The 27,280-nt window shown below is 40.3% G+C and overlaps 4 protein-coding genes across 6 annotated transcripts; 1 reads left to right on the plus strand and 3 right to left on the minus strand.

The window, feature by feature from the left end:
• Positions 1-62: 62 nt before the first annotated feature.
• nprl2 (NPR2 like, GATOR1 complex subunit) lies at positions 63-4,000 on the minus strand. 2 transcript variants are annotated; one of them, XM_076110916.1, is made up of 11 exons: positions 3,398-4,000; positions 2,888-2,979; positions 2,576-2,744; positions 2,359-2,467; positions 2,080-2,216; positions 1,675-1,772; positions 1,344-1,380; positions 904-997; positions 700-817; positions 460-602; positions 63-378 (listed from the first exon to the last, which is right to left on the minus strand). In XM_076110916.1, exons 1-11 carry the CDS (start codon positions 3,476-3,478, stop codon positions 311-313), a joined length of 1,146 nt encoding a protein of 381 aa, XP_075967031.1. In that variant the 5' UTR covers positions 3,479-4,000; the 3' UTR covers positions 63-310. The 2 variants fall into 2 exon arrangements, with proteins under 2 accessions (XP_075967031.1, XP_075967032.1); XM_076110917.1 differs by lacking the exon at positions 2,888-2,979 and having other exon boundaries at positions 3,398-3,998.
• A 105-nt stretch (positions 4,001-4,105) lies between these two features.
• hemk1 (HemK methyltransferase family member 1) lies at positions 4,106-10,419 on the plus strand. The gene is made up of 11 exons (XM_076110920.1): positions 4,106-4,444; positions 5,775-5,948; positions 6,057-6,148; positions 6,238-6,331; positions 6,437-6,574; positions 8,223-8,287; positions 8,382-8,431; positions 8,521-8,626; positions 8,857-8,952; positions 9,199-9,309; positions 9,488-10,419. Exons 1-11 carry the CDS (start codon positions 4,382-4,384, stop codon positions 9,549-9,551), a joined length of 1,053 nt encoding a protein of 350 aa, XP_075967035.1. The 5' UTR covers positions 4,106-4,381; the 3' UTR covers positions 9,552-10,419.
• cisha (cytokine inducible SH2-containing protein a) lies at positions 10,216-12,833 on the minus strand. Of its 2 annotated transcripts, XM_076110923.1 has the most exons (4): positions 12,283-12,833; positions 12,140-12,204; positions 11,382-11,551; positions 10,216-11,158 (listed from the first exon to the last, which is right to left on the minus strand). In XM_076110923.1, exons 2-4 carry the CDS (start codon positions 12,157-12,159, stop codon positions 10,662-10,664), a joined length of 687 nt encoding a protein of 228 aa, XP_075967038.1. In that variant the 5' UTR covers positions 12,160-12,204; positions 12,283-12,833; the 3' UTR covers positions 10,216-10,661. The 2 variants fall into 2 exon arrangements, with proteins under 2 accessions (XP_075967038.1, XP_075967037.1); XM_076110922.1 differs by having other exon boundaries at positions 12,140-12,832.
• A 4,190-nt stretch (positions 12,834-17,023) lies between these two features.
• Positions 17,024-27,035, minus strand: twf2 (twinfilin actin binding protein 2). Its single transcript, XM_076110919.1, has 9 exons — positions 26,107-27,035; positions 22,860-23,038; positions 21,594-21,689; positions 21,376-21,480; positions 21,241-21,255; positions 20,859-20,984; positions 20,567-20,717; positions 17,979-18,100; positions 17,024-17,702 (listed from the first exon to the last, which is right to left on the minus strand). The coding sequence occupies exons 1-9, from the start codon at positions 26,201-26,203 to the stop codon at positions 17,535-17,537; spliced, it is 1,059 nt and encodes a 352-aa protein (XP_075967034.1). The 5' UTR covers positions 26,204-27,035; the 3' UTR covers positions 17,024-17,534.
• Between the last annotated feature and the right edge of the window lie 245 nt (positions 27,036-27,280).

A 27,280-nucleotide genomic window follows, 5' to 3' on the forward strand; every position in this document is an offset into this window, starting at 1 on the left:
TGGTTACACAATGACAAAATAAAATTCTTTGAATGCACTGTGATTTAAGACAAACTGTCACATTGTTGGATAATCTCTTTTTATTAATCACACATTCTCTTTTGTACAATATCAATAAATATAACCGTCCTCACCTCCAACAGAATGCAAATTCTTGATGAGATTTGAAAAAACAAAACACACACTAATATAACAAAAATGACAAAATACTACTTCACTTTCACCAGTATTCCAAGAAAAGTCTTCCCATCTTTGAAGGCATCGTTGGTTGAGGCATCTCTTTATCTTTCAGTCCGTTTAAAAATCCACGTCACTTCCAGCACACCACGATGTTGGGATCATTTTCCAAACGTTCGTCCAGCTCCTGGTAACTGATGCCTGTAAAATGACGACACTGTAAGCAGACTTGTTTGCCACCATTAGATATTCTCCATACTCAACACACAGAGAGAAACCTGCCTGTTTTACAGCAGATCTCATCGTAACTGTGACAGCCGGTAAAGAGTCGAGGCAGCCGGCTCCGCTCGTCACGGATCACCTTCACTGGATATTTCTGCAGCCGTCGAATTAGAGTCTTCATCAGTCCAAATTGGATCAGCCTCCTAAAAAAACAACACATGACATACATGCAAACAAAAGTCACTCCGACCTAACTTTTTATTAGTATTTGCAGGAACAGATAAGGTGATTGATGTCGACCTCTCGTCAACCCTTTGAAGCTGCAGCGAGTAGCGAGAACAAAGGTCTCGGACTGTGGTTCCTGGACTCAGACCACAGTACAGCTGGAACACGTCCCTCAGACTGGCACGCTTCTGACCTGACCGACAATCAAACAATGAACGTCACAAAAGAAAGAAAAACACTAGTGTTCAGCAACCATTAACAACCATGACCCTTATTTACCTTGCTTAGTGACGTAGTTGAGGCACTCCTCCTGAATGGACTTATCATCTATGAGGCTCTGGACTTTGGGGGTGGTGCAATACACATTAGAGTACTGGAGGGAGGTAAAAAGGCACAACGCCATCACCAAACTTAACAAACCCTCCAATTGTTAGCACACAGAATTAGCCTGCTGTTAGGAAAACAATTTAAATATCAAAAGAAAAAAAGTTTTAGATGTAAAAAGTAGTAATATTTTAAGATTAAAGTGGAAAATATGATAATATTATTTAACAATGTTAATACTCTTCAACAGATATGAGCTTTGACGTGTAATTCGAAAGATGTGGATGACCTTAAATTATTTTTTTTTTACAAAATATTAGGACTTTTCTCAAAATATTTACATTTTACTCTCAAAATCACAGCGGCCTAATATCAAAAATATAGAACCACCATACCTGAAATATTGACACCAAGGTCACAACACCATAATACCTGTGGAGGAAAAGGGAGATTTCAGCATCTTTCATTTTGTTTTGTTTGGAAATAAAAGTCTTAAAACACTGAAGCGCAACACACACACCCCCCCCACACACACACAGCATAATTCAAATAGATTTGCTGCTGGCTGTCATCAGCACTGATAAATGGGACAGTGGTTTGTCATGACGTGTTGGTATGGACAAACCCTCGGGCTCACTGCACACAGAAAACAATGGATGAGGGTGTTTTGAAACGCATCAGCCGCCGCTGGTGTTTGTTGCCCTTTCCTCACTGAAATGTACTCACAGAAGATTCTGCACCGCGATGCGAACAAGATTCAGCTCTACATCTGCTTCAGCAGAGATCTTCTGGATGTGTCTAAATCCATCAATATAGGGCAGGATCTGCAGTAAGCATGAAGTGGAACATTATTGGATTGTACTAAACTCTATGACCTGAATTGCTCAATTAATACGATTTATATACACTACTTTGAACCAGCAATTACACATTTTTGTACAGATAAATGGCTCCTTCTCCTACACTAATGACTCATTTTCATCCATGAAATAATGGATGTGAAACAAGTGTTCATATCACTTCACGTACTGCTGATAACAGGCCTTTAGTCACTAATCTTTCTCCTCTTCTTAGAATTTTGGCACATCTTATCTTATCACAACGTGCCTTGATATGCGCCACAAGGCCTACCTGTTGAGTGGTGAGATCCCACTGAGATTTGATAAAATGGTCTTTGCACTGGGTGAAGACCGGCACATCATACTCCTGCACAATCGGGGGGTCCTTTCGCAGCTCGATCAGCTTTAGGTGGATGGTGTTGGACTCATCTTAAAAACAAACACAGAACAGAAAGGGAGACGAGAAAAATAAATACTTACAATTGTTTCCACCAAAATGTTGTTTTCAGATGCCAAACCATGAACTTTAGTGCTCAATACTTTAGAGATAGATATACATAGTAAAACGTACCTATGGGTAAGGTGCAGGCTCCTGTGGCGTTAAGTTCTTCTAACAAGGTCGACATAATGGGGACAAGTTTCTGCTTGCTCTCCTCATTGGATATAAAGCCACTCTCCAGCTGCAACACGACAAGGCAAAAGGATTTAAGATCATCTCTGAGACGTCTATGCAAACAGCAGAGCAACCAAGTCACAAGTCACGGTTATGAAAACGCATCATTCACAACCTCCAGCGTTGTGAGGTACCCAGACAGCTTCTTGACGATGGGCTCAAGGGCACAGGTGTTGGTTTGGGCGTCACAAACAAGGCCGAGGTTGAACAGGAGGGCGTTTCTGCTGTACTTTTTATGCTCGATGCACACAGGACATCCGATTAACTTTTTTCCCATGGCGGTGCTAAAAAAAAAAAAAAAAAAAAAGATTAAAAAAAGAGCAAGCGGGATAGTTTGATACTGTCAAGAGCAACAGAGGCAAAAACACAGATCTCGTAAGGCAAAAAACAGATACTTGTGGCAAGGAGAAAGAAGCATTGTACATACACTGTTATCAATTTGTTTTGCAGTTCTGGCTTGGTGATGATGTAAACTTGAACTGTGTCAAATAGCTCTCGTGAAATGTATTCCTCTGGGACCTGTCATGAGAGGACATAGAGGACACCGTGTGACATAACGCATCCTATAAGATACAGGCTTTAAGAAGATGATGTACTCTTCAATTCCACGGTCAACACCACAAGAATATGTAGAGGGACTGAATGCCTGCTAAGATCAATTATTCTCACTCTAATTCCACTAAACAAATAGTCAATAAACTTATGGCAACTACGGATACTATTTTGAAAAATTGTTCCACATACACACATCCGTATACTACACTTATATACTACACTACGTACTTTATGTTTCTGATATCAACTGATATGATTACTACAACTTTACTATCACATGGGTAATTAAGCCATGTTTGCTATAGTAATTAATAGTGCAGTTGTGGTCATTTTAATTACCTTTCCCCTTGTTTAAAGTATAGTATTTGCACACTGAACTTACCTGATATGTTATCTTCGGACCCAGGGTGGGGTGAAACTCACTGAAGAATATACACTCTATTCGAGAGGTCATGCCCATCATAGACCTTGTTTTTCAGAGCAACCTCACCCCAAATAATGCACCAAATGTTCAGTTTAACACACTTTAACCGGTCTCCGTTTCAGATGACAGCCTCCTGTGTGTGCCTTCTGTTTAGCAGCTGAAGCTAGCTGCTAGCTTCCCGTTGTAACGTTGATAAACAAGCTAGTGACCTCCTGTGAAATACATGTAGCACTTCTAACGTCTGGGCAACCTCCGCACTAATGTGCTATCACTGTACTTTGACAATATTGCTGTCAACCTAATAGCAAACTATCCAACAACTCGATTAATTTATGCACTCCAGTGTGAGGAACAACAACACTGATACATTCACGAGCTCCTCGTTATTTACGAAGATAGATAACGGAAGTCGTAAATACTACGTAGACAGTGGACAGTGGAGGTTTATACATTGACTAGCAGTTGCATACATTGCTTTGGTATCAGCTGTTCACATAATTTATATTATCTCAACGTATACAATCTATAAACGTCCCAGGTTAAGCGACTATCACCACTTTGCTCGGGTTTTCGGCAGCTATGCGCTAAAAAATATTATATATCCGATAGTCCTTAAAGGGAACAGTAGTCACCAGGGTCAGTGCTGCGCAGTGTGCGCAGCGTGTGCAGACTTGTGTCATGTCAACAGTTGAAGAGGTTTTGCTGTGCCATGTGTAGGAAATACTATCGGCAGTATCAACTAGCTTGCCATGGGCTACAGAAAATGTAGCTTAATGTCCACATAGGTCCATATAGGTGTAAATGGTACACATGACCGAGAAAGTGTACATATAGTTAGGACAACAGAATACCAAAAGGTTGCAGCGGGTAACGTTACCGCTGATGGCTACACTAACATGGAATGAATACTGATGAAAAAAGGTGTGTTTATTTAGATTGGTCATGTGGAGGATATCTCTGAGTGCAGGCTACCGAAGCTTTGGGTGCAGGATTATTGGACCAAAGGTAACTAACGTTAACTGTTAAATTGATTTTTGTTGTTGTTTTCAGGGAGTCCTCTCGGTAATTACATACAAACATGAAAGAGAATGGTGTGAATTTATGATAAATGCTTACTATTATTACTTAATAACTGTTATTACTAAACTTTGAGTGTTAATAGGTACATTTTTTGTTGCAACTAGACAGCAGAACTTACAAACTAGTGCACATATAAGCAGAGTCATCATACTTTGTTTGTTTATTTATTAAGCCATATTTTGGTTGATAGCATTTACATTTGAATGGAGTGTGTGTGCGTGTGTGTGTGGCCTATTGCAATTTGTCTTACTGAATATGGGTCTGGCACAGTTTCTAATTGATTTAATTTAATTAAAACTTCAGAAGGGTGACAATCTTGATCAAATCTGGGTAAAATATCACACTAACAGACTTAGCAGTCAATGTCTGACTTTGTCACCAAAATAAAACTAAGTGAAGGAGGGGCTCATGTGTATATGAAATAAGAATGCCAGCCAGCTATTCATTGTTCCCCTTTTAATATTCAAAGGGACAAGATTCCATGTATATCCAAAATTACTGTAGAACTACAACTGACTCTTCAATATTGATTAATCTATACATTATATTTAATACATCTATTACAAATGCCCACATCAAGTTAATGGAACTTAATGATACGTCTCAAAATTCATTATTTACTTCGACTAACAGTCGAAACCTAGAGGTATTGTAATGGGTCATAAACCCAAAAGTAGCAACCGTCAAAGTTCATATGAAAAAACATATGAATGTGTGTGTGAATGGTCAATGCTGACTTGTGTTGTAAAGCACTTTGAGTGGTCGCTAGTCCATTTACTACCACCAAGGATTTTGTTCCCCAAAAGACACACATATAACAATAAACTCTAAAATTGTTTAAATATGCGAGCAGGGAAGGTCAGATGATGGAAGCGTAAATGTCAGGAGCTGGCTGGAGTTGTGACAGGTATTCTGGTTTGAATGATAAGAAGCTCTGGGCAACAACTATTTTGTAGGCTCACTCGAACAAATTCATCTTAGTCATTTTACTAAAATCCATTTGGTTCATGAGAGACACATAATTAGAAACACTACTGAGAATCATGCAGTCTTGTACTGGATTGCATTAGATTGTTAAAGTATATCTAATAATCTCACATCATTTATTTAATCTGCAATTCTTAAATTTGACTTCCTCTTATCACTTAAATGGTGATAGGGACACAACGGGGAAATCAACATGTTCCTGTTAAACCCCAGCTGGAATGCAGAATGTGTATTTGTGGCTATTTAGAAACTCACTTTAATCTTTTAGGGACTTTGGGGCTCCCATGTGGTGCGTACATGCAGCACTCCAGCCATACCTGCAGGCCGGATCACAGCACTTCAGGCGGTGGATTTATGGAAGAATCACTTCGCGGAGAGAGGCGTGATGGAGCCTGAACACTCCAGCCTTTACATTATTGCTTACCTGCTCGGTGCTAAAACTGTGAGTGGACATTTTTTTTTAGCTCTTTCAACCATGCCTGATGTAATGTCTGAATTGAGACATTAACATTTGACAACATGCCTTCCATTTCTCACATGACGTATCCAGATAGAAAGTCTCGAGCAGGGGAAGTTATCAGAGTTTCTAAGCCCAGAAAAAACAGAGCAGATGTGGAAGCTCTGCTCTAGACGCCTATCCAGGTATAAAGTTTCTATCTACACCTCCATATAAATAAGTATTCAGATGTTTGTTTTCACTGAGAATATATAAATGTGTGTGTTTGATGCAGAATGCCTGTGCAGTATGTGATTGAGGAGTGGGACTTCAGAGATCTGACACTGAAGATGAGACCTCCCGTGTTCATACCAAGACCCGAAACCGAGGTTTGACAGGAGAACAACATGCCGCACATACGTACAACGTACAGTGAAACCCCATCGATCAATCCCACGTGACCAGAGCGGTGTTTTCTCTGTGTGTTGGTGCAGGAGTTGGTTGAACTCGTGCTCACTGATCTGAAGATGAAACCCGGGACTGGAGTTGGTGCAGACGCCCAGCATACATGCTTGGAAGTGGGATGTGGCTCTGGTGCCATTTCTCTTAGTCTGCTGAAGAGTCTGCCTCAGGTTAGTTTGTGTTATTGTAACAAATAGATTTTCTCTAGGAATGGCAGTGACATTGAATCAAGCTGAATAATCTTTTGCATGGATTGTCATGGAATCCGGTACATGCGTTCACGGTCCCCAGAGGAAAATGCCTGCTGACATAGGGGATCCCCTGACTTCTCCTCTAGCGCCACCAGCAGGTCAAAGATGTCACTTTTCACCATCTCAGCATCTGATAGATGTACCACATTTTGTATTTACGGTCCCCAGATGATCTATCCGATCTATCCGTTGTTATTCATGACTTTTCGTGTAGTGACACCTTGAGGTTGACATTTGTTTTGAGTCACTTTGAGTGAAAACAACTATTCAATGGATTTCCATCAAATTTGATAGAGGCATTCATGTTCCCCTCAGGATGAATCTGAATAACTTTGGTGATCCCCTGACATGTAATCTGGTGCCTGATACTTGCAAAACTAATGAGCCTCAGGTGTACTTTGTGTTTAGTTATAATTAGCAAATGTTAGTACGCTAACAAACTAAACTAAGATGTAGTTTAGTTTAGTTTAAGAACATGTTAAATATGACACTTGCAATGCTGTTAGCATTGTCACTGTGAGCATTTTGCAATGCTGACATTAAAAGAGTACAATTTAACTTTGCACTCCTATAACATTGTCAAGATGTCATTGTTTATTCCATGCATTATTCTTCCTTGTTAAAACAATAGTGCCTACATTACCCACAATGCAACACAACCACTAGCATTCCAGTTGGAGATTTGAGTGTGTTATGATTAGCCTCGAGGCTCAAGCAGAGGTGAGGAGCGGGTTTCAGAGGTCTGGTAAGCTGAGCTCACTTCTTTGTAACGCCACAGCCCCCAGATGTTTTTCCATTTTCAAATTGTTAGACTCTGTAGCCATGAAAGGCATTTGAGGGGGGCTGAAGCCCCCCTCAAATGTTCTTCAGCCCTCCCAAATAATTTGCCATTATTGGCTTTAAAAAAATAAAATATATATATATATTTTTTATTTTTATTTTGGTGATGTCATTAAATTAAACTATTGTTTCTCACACGGACAAGTTATTTCTAACTCTAACATGCTACATATGTACGTGCGTTCTGGTTTGTATGTTTTCTCCCCCTTCAAATTACAATCCAACAGCCTATCATCATACTTAACGATATAAAGTTGACACTGTCAGGTCCATTCTCCATCCATTGTGTGTGTTCCCTTTAAGAATTAGGATTTGGGAGTGATGCGGATATTCTTTATTTGAGAAAAGTTCATATTTGTGTTGTCAAATTTCACTGTGACCCTCAAATTCTGTCTCTTGTGTTATCATATACTGAATGCAAGCAAAACTACAGAGCAAAATCACACTCTTTCTGATTGAACCAATCTATGAACTGTCTGAAACAATGGATATCCGCGGCCCCAAATAGCCCCCAAAAAAAATTGCCATTCCCCTTGGGGCTAAGCCCCCCCTTTCTTTGAATCCTAGAAACGCCCCTGAGTTTAGCCTTTGTCTGTTTATTGTTCTTGCTACACTGTTAACAGATTGTAAAACTGTCTTGCAGAGAAATAGATTATTTTCCCTGGGGAAGTTGTTTCCAAACGGTAAACATCACTTTTAATTGCCGTGTTTGTTTCTCTTTCACAAGCTTAAAGTTATTGCTCTGGATCAAAGCCAGGATGCGGTGGATTTAACAGGAGAGAATGCGTTAAGGTAAGTGTAACATAGCACACGTGAGCAAGTTGTAAATATGCTTATTGATTTACTTTTATTGTGGTTAAAGATGAAGGATTTTTTTTTTCTGTAGGTTGGGGCTTCAGGACAGATTACAGGTCCATCATTTAGACATAATGAAAGGTAAGTGAAAGCGATGCTTTGCAGATAGTCGTTAAAATGCACCTCAACAGATTGCTGATAAAAAAAAGTTGTGCTTTGTGTTTTGGCAGATGCAGAAACTGTGTTAAGCCTTTGTCGCCATGTCTCAACTTTGGTCAGTAATCCCCCGTACCTGTTCTCAGAGGATATGACCACGTTGGAACCTGAAATATTTCGGTGACTAAAACACAATCAGCTTACTCATTCATTTAAAAAAAAAAAAAAAAAGCAAAATTGTATGTGGTAAATTTGATGTCGGACCTTTTTGAAAATGCATGAAATATCCAAAATTAATTTTCATCCGTGCATTAGGTTTCCTTTAGGAACGTATTTTTTTTTTTTTTTTTTAGAAATATGTGACATCAAATAGATGTATTTAAGCGATTTATGGATTTCTGTGGGCCCAGGTTTGAAGACCATGCTGCTTTAGATGGAGGTAAAGATGGCCTGAAAGTAATCAAACAGATTTTGACTCTGGCTCCTCAGATTCTATCAAATCATGGGTGAGAAACTCCACTGCCCGACACACACACACACACACACACACCTGGGTTTAATTCCCACTGGCTGCGTCTTGTCACAAGAATGAGAAAAACACACGTATCACGTTGCCTCCTTAATGGGTTCGGCTTTTTAAAAGACTTCCCGTGAAAACAGTTCCAGTGACACGCCACCGTTGCTTCAATTAATTCTGTCCTGTTCATAATGCATTTTAATTCATTATGTGCTCTCTTTCTGGTGAATAACAGACGTGTTTACTTGGAGGTGGATCCCAGACACCCCCCGCTCATTCGCCGGTGGGTGGAGGCGAATGTGGAAGAGATGAGTTATGTGGAGACACGGCACGACATCACCGGCAGGTCTGTCTAGAGAGCATCTCAGCCTTTATGTCTTCCACCATAGCGTCATTTAATCAGTTCGTCATCATTTAACCTACCTTTATGCCAAAGTGCTCCACATCACTGTTTACACAACGGCTTTGTGCTTGTTTTGCATTTCATGCCCAAATTCGGAGTGTGTTTGTTTTTTGTTTCTTAGGCCACGATTTTGCATCCTTCGGAAAGAGACGTCTAACAAGGACCACAAGCTGGATCTGGATTGAGAAACTGAGATCCTATTACGCTGGCTTTAGCCCAGGTCACCACAGCCTCAGCTCCCCCGCCCCCACTGAGCCGCCGAGCACGCGCTCGCACACCGATGTCATTACTCAAAATGCACCATTTGCAGAGGCTCAAATCGTTTTCATGTCACTGTTGCACTTTTAATCTGCAACATTTGTGACCACATCCTGCGCCACAATAAAAACTGTGTGCGAGGTGGCACAGAAGCAGGCTGAAAGCTGAAGGTAATTACCGAGGCTTTTCTTAGAACCCTCTCTCTCAGAATCTCACCCTCCTCCCAGGAAGCATTCAGCAGTTCTGTGAATTCGCTGATGAACGGTCCTCCCCTTCGCTCGTCCACTCGCTGAGTCAGATGCAGGCTGCACGCATTGTTGAGCAAAAACACACACCCACACACACACAGACACAATGTGGCCTTTACTTCCTCACACAATCCGCATCTCTTGCACACTTAAAGCTCAAAGTCTTTGTGTTTCAAAGGTGATTTGAAGCAGAAAATATTTCGTAACAAGTGTCACAAGAGCAAGTCATCGTGTGCCGGTAAATAAAGATGATGATGATGATGATGAATAGTACTTCTCTTTATCCTGTGAGTAATACTTCCAGTTGAAAAGAGAAAATAATTTTAAATACAGCACGTTTGACTCCAATCAGTTATTTTAATAGAAAAATGTACACATGTGAAAGGTAGAAAAAATGTTTTACTGAGAAAAATAAAATGGCATAAAAGATGTCTCAATGGAATTAGTGTACTTCTGAGGAACAGTATGTACTTCCAAAACTGATTATGGTAATACAGGTATGGACAATTTCCACATCCATCATGAAATAAAGGATTACAGTACTGAGGCTTGCTCACATGTCGTCTTCTTTTCTGGTACTTAGTCACTCGGTCCTCGACAAATCAAGTCTGAAACCAGCCACGTCAGTATTAACTGAACTTGTGCACATTTCTTCAGCAAAGACTTGACCCTGTGTCTAGTATTTTCGGGACTGTCCTCCAACTGCTTGTGCAGCAGTCTTTGTAGGACAGGACCTGTTTGACAGTTTTTTTTTTCCTTTATGTCGTAATAATAGACTTGAGAGACCGTTTATACCTTGAACGGATAGTCCTGTATGTAGCTCAGCAGAGGCCTCGGGAGTGGTAGCTGGTCGGAGCAGTCCGAGTTCCTGTTAATAACGAGGCGTGTGAGGTGCTGTAAAGAGGGCAGACCCTGGGGCTTGAACACAGCCCGCTTCAGTTTTAACACCACAGATGTCTCCTGAATTGTCTGCTGAGAGGGTTTTGTAGGCGTGTCCTCCAACACCTTCCCCTCCTCTGCTTTCCTCTCTGGTCCCATGTAGTGCTGCACCAGGCTTGGCACGTTGGGGAAGGACGACAGGCTGGGCCGGGCCGGGGAGCAGGAGTCAAGCAAAAACTGGGCGCAGCTGTACTGGATCCGTATACTGGTGGGACCACGCGCAGTCCTGACCGAGAGGGTCAGCATGTACAGAGGGTGGCTGCTGTCTCGCACCAGGAACGCTCCTTCAGATGCCTCTTGAAGTGCAGCGTGGGCCTGAGCTGCAGTTACAGCTCCCCAGTACCATCCTACACACACAGATTCCTAAATGTTAGTCACTCTGAACAGTTTGTTCTTTTCACTTGTCCTGTACAGCTCTTGATTGTACAGTTAACAGTCCACCATTAAGCCATTTAACCAAATCTCTTTACAGCAGAAGATAAAATGTGCCAAACAGTCCCTGGAACAGTTTGTGAATTTTCAAGAATTGTATTCGTGGATGTAAATGTAAAACAATTTTTTTTACTGTACCTGAATTTTCTAGATAGCAGAAGTTGCTTGCGATTGCCCGCAGGTCCTTTGTGGGGTCCCATAGTGCAGGGGTGCTGTGAATGTGAAGGCATGGGGTGGAAGGTACAGTTTCTGCCCGCATACCCCGTGGGGTTTCAGTGGACGGATCATCAGACAGACAAGCTCTCGGACTGAAAATCAAATGGAAAATATGGTTTCAAAAACATGTTACAGCAGGTTTTCCTCGTCCATATTAATGCAAGATCCACGTCATAGCAGTTCAGTGTTTATTGCTAAATTAGGAGAAGAGGAAGACATTCACTTCACTATCCACTTTAAAATTGAGAACCACACAAAGTGGATATTTGGTCTTATTTACAATTTTATAATCACATTTTTATTTTATACAGATTTTGTGTCGTATTTTGTGTTACTTGTGTTTTGTCTTTTATTGATGGCAAAGACACTTTAAATGAACAATTTGACCACAGTCAGGCTTAAATGAAGGTTAAATACAAAAAGTACACTATAATTACTTTTATTGGTATGAAGAAGTTTCTGATTAATTTTTTTCATCAGTGAAAAAGACCTTTGTCTTTAGATTTGTTAGACTCGATTTAGAGACCTCACCCTTAGAAAAACATGTATAATCAAGAATCTAATTTAAAGACTTTAAAGATAAATTAACACTAATTAAGATTGCATTACTTTAACAGATACAATGGTTTTGTGATACGTAATGAAAGAGAACACGCAGAAACAAAGAAAAGTCAACTCACCCTGGTACACAAAGAATCATACTATTTCTTGAATCCTGTGGGCTGCGAGCCGGTCAGTATTTCTCCTTCAAAATGTAAGCAAAACATATAGAGACCGGGCTCTAAAGAAATAAAAAACAACTTAGCGAGAAAATGAGCGTTACCATTGGTGAGATACGAGTGGGACAATAAAAGAGCACCGTGTATCCGGTACGGGTTTGTTCCTGTAGTTTATATAAAATCACCGGATACAAAACGTTCAGTTAAAAAATTAAAACAATGAATTTCATCATAAACATTAAAACAATCTCCGTAGCAGCGGGTTGGAGTGTGTTGTCACCAGAATGGGATCCAAGTGTGTGGAGGGCAGAGTGTAAAAGCTCGGCTTTTAAAAATTGCCGTTTCCTAGAAGTCTATTCTGAGAACAGCACCGGCGGCTCTGACGTCACACCGGCCGCACCAACTCCCATTCCGCACCTACCACCGCCGGTTGTCTCGCTCATGTGAAGGACGGCGACTGCTTTCTGCGTGTTTGCTGGTTAAACGGATTTTGCTTTTTTTTTATTACGCTCAATTCCCAGGATTAAGCCGCGCGGAGCACCGTCATGTTTTGTCTGCTCGTTTTTTTGTTTTTTGTTTTTTTCTGGAGACCCGTCTCTCCCGCAGGCTCCTGCCTTCGCTGAACCGGCGCTCACTCCCAGGAATCGCGCGGCAGCTTCTCCCTATCTGCTTTCCAGGAATAATTGCAGGGCTTGACTCCGCCCCGCCGGGCGGCCCCGACAGAGCCTTCTTTCTGGGAATTCACCGCCTCAACATTAAAGATAATAGGAATGCACACATGCTGTTTCCAGTAATATAGATTTCCCTCGACCCTGGTGGAAAAACGGCGAAAGGTTTTCTCGGAGGTTTGTCAGAGATAATTACGCTCGAGAAAACAAGTTGTTATTGTGACAATAAACTAGAAAACGGGTTAACTCTATTGTTAAGCCACAGAAAATGTCAGGTTGCTCACGATTTGTTCTTCACGATTTATTAACGTTAGTATTGTCTGAGGTTCAGAGTGTAAAATCGTATTTATGTTCTAATCTCTCCTGACGTATAGGGAATCCATCTAGGAAATATATATATCTTATATTTTCTTTAAATTGCAGGCAAAATAAAGGCTGCTGAGCATAATACTGAGACTTGATTTACACCATATTGTTTTTCCAGTTTTTAAAATGCAACTGCAGTCTGAGCCACCTCACAAACACACGCAAGTATAAACCAAGGCTGCAAACCAATGAAGGCAGATACACACACGTGATTGGATTCAAAGAAACACATGAAACTATTCTGTATCGTAATCACAGCCATATGGGAACCTACTGATCCAGAATAGCCAAAACATTTTCCAAGAAATCCTAGAATGTGGCTTTTTTTCCTAGGAAGTCATTAGGACTTTTATTTATCTCTGCCGGATGCGGTTGAACAAATATGTTTTGTGAGCCCCACACCTTTATGTGAATGAGGTTATCTCTTTTGCTAAACCTGAGCAACTTGCAGCATGCACAGTCAGTTTACAACAATCACATGTAGCACATTGCAACAGGAACTGACAGACAGGGGAGAAACCATATTTAAAGAAATGAATTCCTCATAAAAGATTCTTTGAATGTGGTGTTTGAATGCATGATGTAGTGTCAACATTTCCAACTGAATGTTGTCTAGACGTGGATAATGAATTATGAAAATGTAGTTTTGCCAAGAGAGAAGGGATGGTTTCCTGCAAAGTGTTACACATACAATAGATTTGTGCAATAGTGAAAGACATAATTTAAAAAAAAATATATATATATATAAAGATTTACAATAAAATATGATAAACAAACAAACAAACAAATAGTATACGTTAAGACAAGTACGTTAGTGACAAGTGTGTATTTAAAGAGTAGGGTTGTGCTAGGATGTGTAACTGTAACTTATTGTCCTGAGGGTGTAAGAGTCCGAGGTAGTGGGGGTCCCGGGCTGCGTGAGCCCATCTGCAGATGGTGTGACAGTTTGGTTACTGGAGAACATTTTATGAGGACGGCAGGGAAATTACCAAGAACTTGAAGATGAAAAGGAGCATAGCCTGAACCGTATAGCTCCATGTCCCCACTGAGGTCATATCAGTATAATTCTACATTTGTGAAGCACTACATCTGAGAGGATCCTTGTGTTTACAGCAAATCGATGTGCAAGAAGGCCAAAAACATCCGAGAAAAGAAGATTCTGCACACACGAATCCAAATCCATGGTCAATTGTATCCGTGGATAATCCAAAGTATTTGGACTAAGGCTGTATCTAATGATTATTTTCATTACAATTTAATTTTCTTTAGTAATCGATTACTCGGCAGAAGAAAACGGCCGTCACAAGTTCCCAGAGCCCAGAGTGTCTTATTTTGTCCGATCAAGCAGTACATGTTCACATCTGTTAAATAGGAACCAGTGAACATTTTTGCCGGTTAGTATTGCTAATTTATTATCTGTTGATGAGCTAGTTGACTAATTGAGAAATCCTTTCAGCTCTTGTTTAGACTTTTGGGAACTATACTCTGAACTGCATTTCCCATACTTGCATGAAAAAGCTTTGTGTGCTCAGCTTAATGTCAATGAGAACATGTTTGGCTTTATTACAAAATTAAATTGGTGTGCAAAACAAACTCCATTCTGAGATTTGTATTTTTAACTGTGTTACACTACTGAGAACTACACAAAGGCAGTCATGACATTGATCGTTTTTTATTATAACAGCTTTCATCTTATGGTTAGTGTCCACAATTCCTTAAATAAGCCCCATGGGCTTTATGATGTTTATCCAAAGGTTTGTTGCTGGTTTTGCCTTTTACTGTTGTGAGTTTTACAGTAAATATTCGTGATTTTGCTTTTTTCCATCTTGATTACAAAGTCACTGCTTTCTCTGCAAGCCAGACAAGGTCTCTGGAAAAAGTGTGGAGTAGACAGCATTTATTTGGTTCAGTAAAGCCTCGTGTCCTCTGTGTTCAGGTACAGCAACATGTACATATTGTGTATCAATGCAGAAGTAGTATAACAACTAGATCTTCTCCTAACATGCACCTATAACCAGTGGACATCTCTTGTAACTAAAAACACACATTCTCAAGTGGCAGAATGTATAGCCTACAGATAAGCTATATTATTATTTTTCCTATAACAAGTTATTATTGTAATTTTTTTGCAAAATCTAGTAATTCCCCACCAGATTGGTATAGTTTTGTTTCCATTATTAATATAGTCGAGCCATTGTTCGTATATTACAGTAAAATACCTTCACGTTTTTTTGTAACAGAAAACACTTAGACTTCAAAATATAAATTTTTGAATATTATTAATTAATAACAATTTTCAGCTGTGACGAACCTGTTCATTTCCATTATACGCTGGATTGCAGCACAATGCCTCTCAACCCCCCCCACACACAAACTCCCACCCACATACTGATCCTGTACTTATGTTTTCCTTTTGTGAAAACACTACATACTAAGAATTGGTAAGTGGATTGATGTGTGTGGACAATGCATCACTGTTGGACTCTTTCAACTTGGATGAAAGAAAATGGGTGTTTTCCAGAGGATTCTGAGAAAAGCTTCAATTGCCTGAAACTACCAACATAAATTAGCTTTGTTGATGAGTAGAACTTTGTTCAAAGGGAACAAGAGTAAGGCTCTCCTCCATCAAAGAAAGTCTTTGTCAACCTAAACAATTTCAACAAGTAGTTAGTTGATTTAATTTGCAGATCAATGTGGTGTTGCATAACGCATGATGTTGAAAATGTGACCGACCTTTTCCATACTAGGTGAGTTGGTCTGCTGTTTTGGTCGAGACTGAAATATCTAGTAGTTAGTACAGAAATGAACTGTCCCCAGAGCATGAATATGGCTTTGGTGATCCCGGACTTTTCATACAGCACCACCATCAGGTCAACATTTTACTTCATTCAGAACTTTGTTTATGACCAAATCCCTGCAAAATAGATTTCATCCCCATCATGCTGTACTGCTGCCTGTTGCACTTCGTGTTTAATGATAATTAACAAATGTTAGCTAAACTAAGAGTGTTAACACAGTGAATATTAACCCTGCTAAACATCACCATAGCATTGTCATTGAGAGCATTGTCTCACGGATCTGCAACCCTGGCTGTGGACTATTAGTTTTGGTTCAGTAATGACTGAGCACTACCATTCCCAATTTTTTTTATTGGGACGATGAATGCAACTAATCAGTTTAGGATTTTTTCTTGTCAACCCAGACTTATGGCCAATTAGTTGAGAAAGGGACAAAGAGAGAGCGGCCCTGTGTGTGCACATGGTTAGTATCAGTCGAAGAAAGCGACCTTGTTCCTAGCAGGCTTTGCAGAGGCATGTGGAAGAAGTTTAAAATATGTACACACACACACTGATCCAACAGCTGAGCTGACCTCCAAAGCAAAAAAAAAAAAAAAAAAGTGGTTCTGCAGAGAGCTGTTACCAGTTATGGGAAGTGAACTAAGAGTCTTGATTTGTTGTTTGTTGATTGCACGTGTACTTGCTCTGTAGCCTGATGCTACAGTTGCCAGAACTCCTGCTGAATTGATTTCCATGCAGTTAAATCAACACAGTGCAGTCTTTCAAACACTGCAACCTCACTGCCGTGACAAGAGGCGGTTGTCGTGTGGATGCCTGAATGTATGTTGGTCTAGTTTAAAACCACAATTTAATTATTACCCCATGTTTATCTCAACATAACAGGCCAACAACACTAAACAAGTTCCCCCTAACCATGTAGCACATTTACAGACATGTAACATGAAGTATTTCCATGCATTAAACATTGCATGCTTGATAAAAACACACAAATCTCGACCAAGAAGGTCTAATACCACAGTATAAACAGAATTTATTTGGAATTTCCTTTCATATTGCCTTACAAACACAAAACTTGTATTGAAGGCCAGACATGAGGACTGAAACGTCTGACTAAGCATGAACAATTCATTACACATCTATTATATTGTAAACTGCAGACCTATTTTTTATAAGTATGGAAGAAACAGACAAATTAGCTTCACAATAACAACGCCATCTGCCAGGCTTCCAGCCCGACTCTTTTTTGTTTTTTAATTGAGGAAGTTATCAATAAAATGTTGTATGTGTATATATAAAAATGTTTGTATGTAAGACTTGATTTGTCTGTGGGAGAGTCAGATAATTTATCAGCATATTTTCCATCAAAAACACATTAGTTATACAGCACAAGGGTTTCAGTACACAAACAACAGAGGACACCCGTCACTGTGCTCGTTGCTCTGTGCCTGACGAGGTGTTAGTGGGTCTGGGGAAATAGGGAGGGCTGGAACTGCAGACTCGACTCTGGGAGCGATGTGTCCCCCTCTAGCTGTGCTGTAGGGTCGCTCCTGTCCCTTTAATGAGGCGCTTATGTCCCCTTTTTCCTGCTGGGCCGCGGGGCTTAGCGAAGGCCTGTTTGTGAGCGTGCTGCTTGGGATGGACCTCGTCATACAGAAACTCGTCTGTCAGTTCATCTCCGTTATCAATCTCCAACTGCACATAGATGTAAAAAAAATATAGGTGAATGAAACGTAGTGCTTGGATTTTGGGCTGAACATAAATAACATCTATTAGTCAGCTTGAGGTTGTGCATACAACCTGGATATTAGAAATGCTGAGGTCATGAGTCAAATTTAAATATATTGAGTCAAATAACACAGAAATCCGCCTCTAAAATAAAAATAAACAGCGAACGTGACTTCAGTGTTCTCACTGGCAGCTACAATCCTTTATCAAACTGTGTTGTGTAATTTCCTAGCCTTCCATTACCTTTTTAGCAATTTCCAAATAGTAATCTTTCTCCACATCCTCCAGTAGTCGACTCTTGCAGCTGGAATACAACATCCGCTCCTTAATGCTACAGCTGTATCCAGGCATGGAGTATATGAACACTGCAGACAGGGGAGGAGAAGAAGACGATTCATAAGCATTATAAGTAAATATTTTATGTTTATGTAGTGGTTTAAAATCTGGGGACAAAACCCCCCAAAGAGGCCCAAAGACTGATCTGGAGGGTGTCTAGATGATTAAATGAGTTTTAAGAAAAAGGGAAAACATACATTTCTGTCACATTAAAAAGTGTTTTTTCTTCTAAATTTAGCTTTTTTTTCTTGTGACATATTGGATACTTTCACCTCTTCGTGGTAAATGGACTTGTACTTGTATTGCGCTTTTCTAGTCTTCCGAGCACTCAAAGTGCTTTAACACTACATGTCATAATTCGCTCATTTACATCCAACTGATGGCAAGGGCTACATGCAAGGTAGCATGCCCATCAGAACTATCTAATCATTCATACACGGCGGGAGCAGTTTGGGGTTAAGTATCTGGCCCAAGGACACATCGAGATGGATCGAATCGACGATCCTCCGATTGAAGGACGACCCTGCACTACCACTGAGCCACAGTCGCTTTCAGGCCTTTACAAATTCTTCAAAGGAAACAATTACAAAAGTAAAATCAGTATTTGGTTGGACTGAAAACCCTGTTGACAAGTGTCACAAACTGGCTCGGGGAATGTGACAAACAGGGAGTCCACGCAGGGTTGAACGTAAAAATGAAACTCAACTTATTAAAGTATGTTTAACTCAAATGAACAATGGAGTGTGTAGATCAGCAATGTCAGCAAAGGAAAGCAGTGCATGGATGTGTGTCACATGTGCTGTTGCGTGCTGGAGGTGGTGCAGGGTGGACATCAGCTGTAGGAGGAGAAGGAGAGACAGTGAGCACATGGACCAGGGCTGCGGTCAGAAGTCCTTTTTGCTTAGGAAGATTCCTGACTGAGTGAAATGACCCGGCAGTATCTAAGTGGCCGCCATGATAAGAGCTGTTCGAATTCTCTAAATGCTCAGGAAAGGGGCTTCAATGCGTCCTTTATTAGCTCCTTTAGCAAAGGAAACACTGGAACTGCCTTTACCAAAGGAAAGTAGATAATTCCGCCCCACAATTCCTTGCGGCGGAAACATTTAAGGTGACTCACCATTCGGCCGTCCATGAAAACAAACGATATGCCTATCTTGAACAGGTTTAACAATTATACTCATACAGTCATAAACTAATGGGATTTATGTTGATGAATATGAACAGACAGTCATTTCATTTAATATGTGTTCATTTACTTTGAAAAGTAACAAATATGTTAAAAAAAACAAGATTATGAAGTAAAATGAACAGTAAATATAGTAAACTGTCAATGAACAAATTCTCAATAACAAGAACCATCAGTAAAAGCTAGGCCTATGATAAATTATTAAACTGTTAAAAAGCTAAACATCCCCGAACCGTTGAATTTACATTATTGCACAAAGGAATTCTTGATATTGAACAGTTTATATTGCGCGAGTGAATTTTGAGTTTCTACTGGAGGCAGTGTTGATCGTTAAATGTGACAGCAGCAGGAAAGATGGACCTCCGGTTTCTCTCCTTCACACGCAACGAGTGAAGCATCCTCTCACAAAAGAAGCTCTTTATACAGCCGGCATGGATCTGACTTTTAGATTTCTTAGGATCGTGTTTTAGTTCCGCTTTTTTGCTAGTCAGTGACATCAATCGCCGCATCATAATGACGTAGCTTAATGAAAGAATAGTCGGATTCTCTGAACACATATTCCTCCTCGTGAATTCTCCTTCACATATTTCCTTGAACCCATGACGTCTTCCATAGAGGTCGAGGAAAATTGGTTAGGAGGTCATTCTTTTGACCGCAGCCTCGGTTTTATAGCCTGGAAGGTCCAAGTGTGCTGAATCAAACTAACGAGCAGGAGGGGCATAACTGTAGGCCCTTTTCACAGCAGCTATTAAGACATGTCATTGTAGGGCAAACACAGGTGACATTAATTATGGCTCTGTTGCATTTAGGTGGACCAGGGTCCTGGTATTGTGCATGTTGGCTGGATGGGAACAAAATCCTTTTTTTCATCAATTACGTCTGCGTTTACCCTGCTGTAAAATGTCAAAATGGCTGTAAAGAAGTTTAGTAATGTTTTTTGATATTTTAGTTTAGATGGTGTGATTTTTGTTGTTTTGTGTTTATTCTCATTACTATCTACAAGAGGTCTCAAGAAAAAAAGTAAGAAATTAAATCTTAAGTAAAGAGGTAAAAATGAAAACCCAAAGTAGAGTTTACATTTTGTACTACCTTGTCATTTGCAAGGGGCTTCATCATTTCAAGTGTTAATTGTAATAAGAATTGTTAAGAAAAGGGCCTATTGTTTCGTAGATGATTTGGCATGCACTATTGCTCTCTTTCTCTCAGCATCTGCATTGCAGCTGCAAATATGTGTGATGCGTGCCTGTGCACATCTTGTACAGATGAGAAACGCAGACGACTATCAAAGTACAAGGAATTGGGGACATACCGACAGATTCCAGGTAGTCTCCTTCATGCGAGTGCTTGTAAAGGAAGAAGTGGTATCTAGGAGTGTCTGTGGGAACTCTGCGGGGCAAATCACGAGTGTCTGTCGGGTTGGAGTGGACCAGCTCGATGGTCTCCTTCTCTACATCCAACCTCTGAAACACAGTAATAATGCACAGAATACAGGATGCTTTTCTCTCAAAGTAAAACATCAGCAGCTTAATATATCAACACGGATTGTAACAACGTATTTTTTGGGAGAAAGCCCAGTCTTATATCAAACTCCTTCGGCTCACCAGTTGTATGTAGTTGATGCGTTTCTGGGCAAGTTGCTGCAGGGCTCTTTTGGCTGTTTCCTGCAGTGGGAAAGCGAGGCTCTGAAGTGTCTGGTGCTTACTCTCCACGCTGATCTCTGTCGTCACCTGCAGGGGGCAGCAGGCGCAAGCACACGCGCACGCACGCACGCACACGCGCACACGCACACACACACACACACACACACACACACACACACACACACAGTCTTGACTATATATTCAAGCCTCTAAGGAAGATCCAGAAAGTGTTTCATGGAATAATATAGCTTTACATTTTCCACACTGTAGTACAAATGTATTTTCAGAAATGATGTAGTTCCCCATTCAACATCTGAAATCTGTAAATAATGCACCAACATACCTGTTTAACTCGGCCCTGAAAAGGAAACCACGACAAAACGTTACATTTCAAACAAAGGAAGTTATATTACAGACACAAGCAGAGCGTGGCGCATCCAACGATGACAGCACTGCTGAGGGCACGTTGACCTCTCACCTCTGAGATTTTGATCCTCTGGAGCTCCTGCTCGGCTAACGTGAGCGGGGCAGGACCTGAGCAGGATGACACATGATGCTCGTAGCCCAGCAAACAGATGTCCTCCTAGTGTTTCGAGCAAAACAAAAGTCCCTTTACAGGCAGAACAGGACAAACACCTCTGAAACACGTCATCACATCTGTCACAGTAAATTATAATGAATTTAAATATTTCTGACCTCAGCTGTGCCGAACATCTCGTACTTCAAATGGCCACCGCCAAACTCTTTCTTCACTGTGGCCCGGGTGGCTGCATACAACATCTTTTGTTTTACCTGCAGCCAACAGAGTGGGAAATATATGAACTGTTTGTATTTATGTTGCTGTCAGGTGGAAACCGTTTTTAGGTAAGATCGAATACAAGACTGAATTGCTAAATAAGAGCCAGCGATGGAGGAAGTATCTTAAGTAAAAAAAGCAATCTTACAGTAAAAAAATTACTCAGTTACAAGTAAAAGTCCTGCCATCAAATTCTTGCTCAAGGAAAATTACAAAAGCTTTCGCATTAAATAAGAAAAGATGAAGTCATTTTTATGCAGAAAGGCCCATTTCATAATGATATCACTGGTTCTTAGTTAGGGATGCACTAAAGTATCATCACTTGAATGTTGAAGCTGGTAAAGATGGAGCTGCTCTCTATTACTTTATATTTTATTAATAATCTAGTAATAATTGATAATTAAGTAACTAGTAATGAAAGCTATCAAATAAATGTAGTAAAAAGTACAAAATGTGCTTCCATAATGTAGTAGAAGTATCCAAGTACCTCAAAATACAATACTTGAGTAAATGCATTTAGTTATATTCTATCCGTTGTAATCACTTTGACAATCGAACAGATACGTTTGACTTTGTCACCAAGCTAAAAACAAGACTGCTTTTAAAGGGGCACTCCACCAATGTTCTTCCAGTATGACATCATCATAACCCTATTCTTAAACTCAGCTTCTTTTGATCTTTTTAGCAGGCCGAATACAATGTTCTCAGGATTCTTTCTGTGCAGGATACATATCCATCCCTTGACATTCACATTTCCTATTGTATGATAAACATATTGTTACTGCTTACAACCGGATGATGCCGGTGCAGTTGTGTTTATAATCAGAGGACCTCATTCATTTGTATGGGTCTTTGGAGGTGCTGCTGGTAACGGTTGGTAGTTTTTCCCTTGGATATGTTTAAACACACATATGGTACTGATGCTTTTTGCCTGTATGCATTTTGTCTAAGGACCAATATGTTCTTAACAAAGTGAGGAAATGTGATCAACAGAGTGCAGGACTTTTTGATTCTGTTTGGAAGTGCAAAATAAAATAGTTGTAAGTATTTACTTAAAATGTTAATGTTACATTTGAGGCTCTCATTACCAACAGCAATGTGTGTGTGTGTGTGTGTGTGTAGCTTTACTATGTGGTGCTGAATGAAGAACATGTGGTACGACTCACCGGAGACTGATCAGGAGACCACGATATGAAGATCCACTCGTAGCCCTGTGCATTCTGGGAGTCGAGGCGGTAAAGGATGTAGCAGGGCTCCTGGTCGTCCAGGAGAGGAAGCAGGAAGTGATCATAATCCTGGTCCCAGCTCTTTTCTGGCTCTCTATAGGCTCCCAGCACCAGCTGCTCTGAAAATCAGACCAGCACGCATCACATACCTTACCCCCTATATACAGCACACCCTTTAGTATATATAGTATTTGTAACATTTCAATAGCTTATTAGTTGAAGTGGTGTAAGAGATTATCTATAGCGTGTATGTGACAATTCATGAACATACCTACATATTCTCATAGTAACTTGAACTCAACCTTTGCTAAACAGGTTGATAAAGTGTTTGTAGGCAGACTATCAAAATAAGGTGTTGCCTAAAACAGTTTTATCAACCTTTACTCTGTTTTTGGGTCAACTAAAAATGATGTTCATTATTGATTAAAGTGCAGATTATTTGATCCATTAATAGATAAATGTCCGTAAATAGTGTTTACAAAACAGAGAAAAGAGCCGTTAGAAACTGAAAAAGTTTGACATTTTTGGTTGATTCTGGAAATATTTTGCGACAGACTAATTGATTGACTGTTTGTTTCGGCACCACTTCTCGTGTGAACACATGAAGTCCGACTGACAACCTCCCTGTTTGCTCCATGTGCTGTGGTAAAAGAAGGCAAAGACCACCTTCTGATTGATTTCTGACTGCCTTGACAGGATGAGGTTAAATCTCTCAATGACATCGACAAAACCAAACAAGAAAATCAAAACTCTGCGAGCTTGGAAATCACAAAACATACACTAAAGTCTGATGTCCTTGTGGGGTGCAGGGGGAGTTCCTGACCATCTCTTGGGGCTTGTTGCTATTCTGAGCCACAACACATTCCAGCTCTGCATGCACACATACTTTCCATCAGCCATTCTCTCTCAGGCCCTGTTTTTATAGGTCTGTATTAGTATTAGACTGTATGGAAACGACTCACTTTAGGTTTCCCTTTTTCCTTCATGTTTAAAACAATAAAATAAAATCACAAGCTATCGGGGGTCAGTTTGGTGAGAGGAAACCAGCTGGCATACCAAAGCCAGCGGTGATGAAATCGACCAGAATGATCTTGTTTCTCTTTTGACATTGAAACGAACATGAGTGTCACTGGGCAGCAGCAAGTGACCAAGTCACGTCACACTTCGCTCAAAATAGCCAAGTGACGCCTGGAAAGACCACAGTGCTGCAGCAAGGAAGTGAAACAGGCCTGACAAGTCTTTCTGCTTTGCGACGGCGCGTCTCTGCCGCACCAAGCTTATCTCTGTTGACATCAATACTTCAAATATGAGACTAAATATTTGATATGAGAGACACAGCTCACAAAGATAGCCCCAGAATGCATCTGTCACGAAGCAGATTAAGAGTGTCAGATACCAAAACAAGATATAAACACCTCGTGAACATATCAGTCCACCTTCATAATCTGCTACCTAGAGACCTATTGCCTCACTGACCATTTTTCACCGCTCAGCTGACACACTGACCACAATCCTCTTTTCCTAGATGTTAGATAAAGTGGATAGCAGTGGTTTAGCAACTTTGTTTTTGGTTTGTGACCCCTCAATATGAAGCCACGCCCATTAGTGAACAATATGAGAATTCTGAATTGGTTTTCAATTAAGCCACAGTTTGTGCTCTCATGTTTTCAGGATGAGAGAGTGAGTGTTGGAGAGGTGCTGACCACGGTGACGGCACAAGAGTAAAAGGAAAATAGTCGCGCAATCGTAGCCACGGTGCAAAATATATTTCATAATCTACCAACGTTTCGACATGACTGTCTTGTCGAAAACATCGTTACATTTTTTTATATTTTTTGCACCGTGGCTACGATTGTGCAACTATTTTCCTTTACACTTGTGTTTTGCCATGACACTCAAGTCACAAAGCCAAGCATCTTTTTCCCCCAAAAAAATAGTTCTTATGGTTTTACCACAATCTTTTATAGAATCTTCGAACTGGATAAAAAAAGTATTGTGCTTCCTGCACGATAACACTTTGTGTAAAACCCAAACAAAGATGTTGGCTGGAAATGACACGTTCTTGCTCAATTTCTAACATGTGAAACTAAATGCGAGAACTTGTACAATCAGTTGTATTAGTTTATGTTACATTGGATTTTCTTGGTCGCAACAAGCGGCTTAAAAATGATTTATATGGTGCAATAAACAGAATATATTTCAACAACATAGTTAGAAGAGTTAAACAACATGTTTGTTACTTTCGAAGATAACAAGTACATTATTTTCACAAAAAGTGATAGCGCTGTGGCTTAAATGTGACGGTAACATGAGAGGCACAAACGTAAACTGCAGTGATTATTTTAAGTTCATGAGAATATATTTTAGAGGTAAAACTAAATATAACTTTATTTTTACAAGAAAAAAAGCGAAGATTAGAAATTTTGTATTTTAATATTTTTCTATAATCATTTTATGACCACTTATTTAATCTCACGGCCCCTTGTGAGGGTCCCAAACCCCAGGTTGGAAACCACCTATAGTTTAAAGACAAAGAGTTTACAGCTCATGGAAAAGGGACATGACTGGTTTGCAAACTTTTTGAGCCACTGGAAGCCACTACAGCTATGCTTTAGGTATAGAATAAATCATAAAGTAGTGGTGTCGAACCTGGAAAAATCTGAGGGGCCAACAAATGATGAATGAATAAAGTCAAACTATTTTCATATATATCTGACACAAAACTGTACATTTTTCATGATTTCTTTGCTTATTTTTTTTACAACACTGAATACGTTCACCTCTATTAAATGAAACAGAAGAAAGAAAGTAAAAAAAGGTAGAAACACTCCTTGACTGAACTGTTCACACTTCATGTTAACAAAGACCACAACTTGTGATTAGTGGTCACAAGTAGACATTTAAAGGGGCCATAACCCAAAAGCGTTGGCGTAGCGAATGCATAAAGAACTTGTTTTCGCAGATGACAGTGATTTGTTCTGGAGAGTTGCCCAACATGATTGTGTAAGATGTTTTTATTTTTCTCAGACTCAAAGCAATCTATGGATGCTATGAATCAAATAAGTGCTTTACAACACACCGAAACACAGAACTAATATCATGGATGATTTACATCTTACAACCCACTGAGACCCAACTCATCCCCATGTTGGACTGCTCCACTTGTACACCGTCCTGGGTCACTCACCGTCTTGGATGCGCACCTTGATGAGGCGCACCGCTCCACCTCTTGCCCTGGCCAGGAGGTCCCTCAGCTCCTGCGTCACCACTAGTGCGAGAAACATGGCGGGTCAGCAGTCTCTTCCTCCCGCCAAGCACTGCAGCAGGCTCGTCAAAAGACAGAAGAAGACGAAACAGACAGGACAGGAGCTCCACCGCACTAGGCCCAAATATTCAGTCCAGTCAAGAGACACCAAAGTCCAACCAGAGGAGCCTGTTGATAAGAAAACCTTCCTTCACTTCAGATGATGTGACTAAGTTCAGTTCTGACTGCTGACGAACAGGATCGCTGAATGTGTCTGGACTCGTTGAGAGTGCGACAGTGTGAGAAGGGGCATCGCTCAAGTAACTAGGACAGTATCATGTGCACGCAGACAGGGAACCTGATCACCTCGCTCCCAAATTTAGCTCTCAATGACTGACTGCCCAGCACTGGGCTGTGACACCCCCCAACACAACACAGCAGGAGCTGGAGACCTGCAAACCTAATTACCAATTTCTGAGCCAAGAACAATTCAAGTAGGATGTACTGTCGTAAAATAGCTTTTAGTCGGATGATAGATTTCTGGGGGAGACACCCCACTGAAGTATTGTTTTACTGTTAACACCCAGAATTGGACTGTTCTCATGTTTTAATGAGTTTTATCATGTGAGCAAAGTCACCAATATCCTGCCGTTTATGAATCACAGATCAATGATTTGGGCTGAGGTGGGGAAAAAATATAAAGTGTTGTTGTTTTTGGAAAGTTTACCCAACTCCTCAAACTTTGTTGACCTCAATTTACACATGACCACCGTGACGGTCAACAGATTGTGTAAGATGTTTTTGCCGTCACAAATCACCTGGACGTTTTCCAAACCTCAGATCCACAAACTTACAACTGACACGTACTCACTCCTGCTTTAAATAACTTTAACTGGAAATCAAACATTAAATGAATATTACACTGAAAACCTAAACTCATAAGCAAGATATAAAAAGTCATATGAACTGGATCAAAAACTGCAAATGTGTTTAGAGTTGTGACCTATTCATATTTCCTTTCAAAAGGTGTTTATATAAATGTGATGAATATAGTAAAGATGCAATATAAAGTTCGCTATATCATCTCAAGGCTTTGGCCATTTTAAGATGACTTTCT

The sequence above is a fragment of the Anarhichas minor genome, unplaced genomic scaffold, assembly GCF_050575085.1.
Source record: "Anarhichas minor isolate MPS153535 unplaced genomic scaffold, ASM5057508v1 ptg000043l, whole genome shotgun sequence".
NCBI classification, from domain to species: domain Eukaryota; kingdom Metazoa; phylum Chordata; class Actinopteri; order Perciformes; family Anarhichadidae; genus Anarhichas; species Anarhichas minor.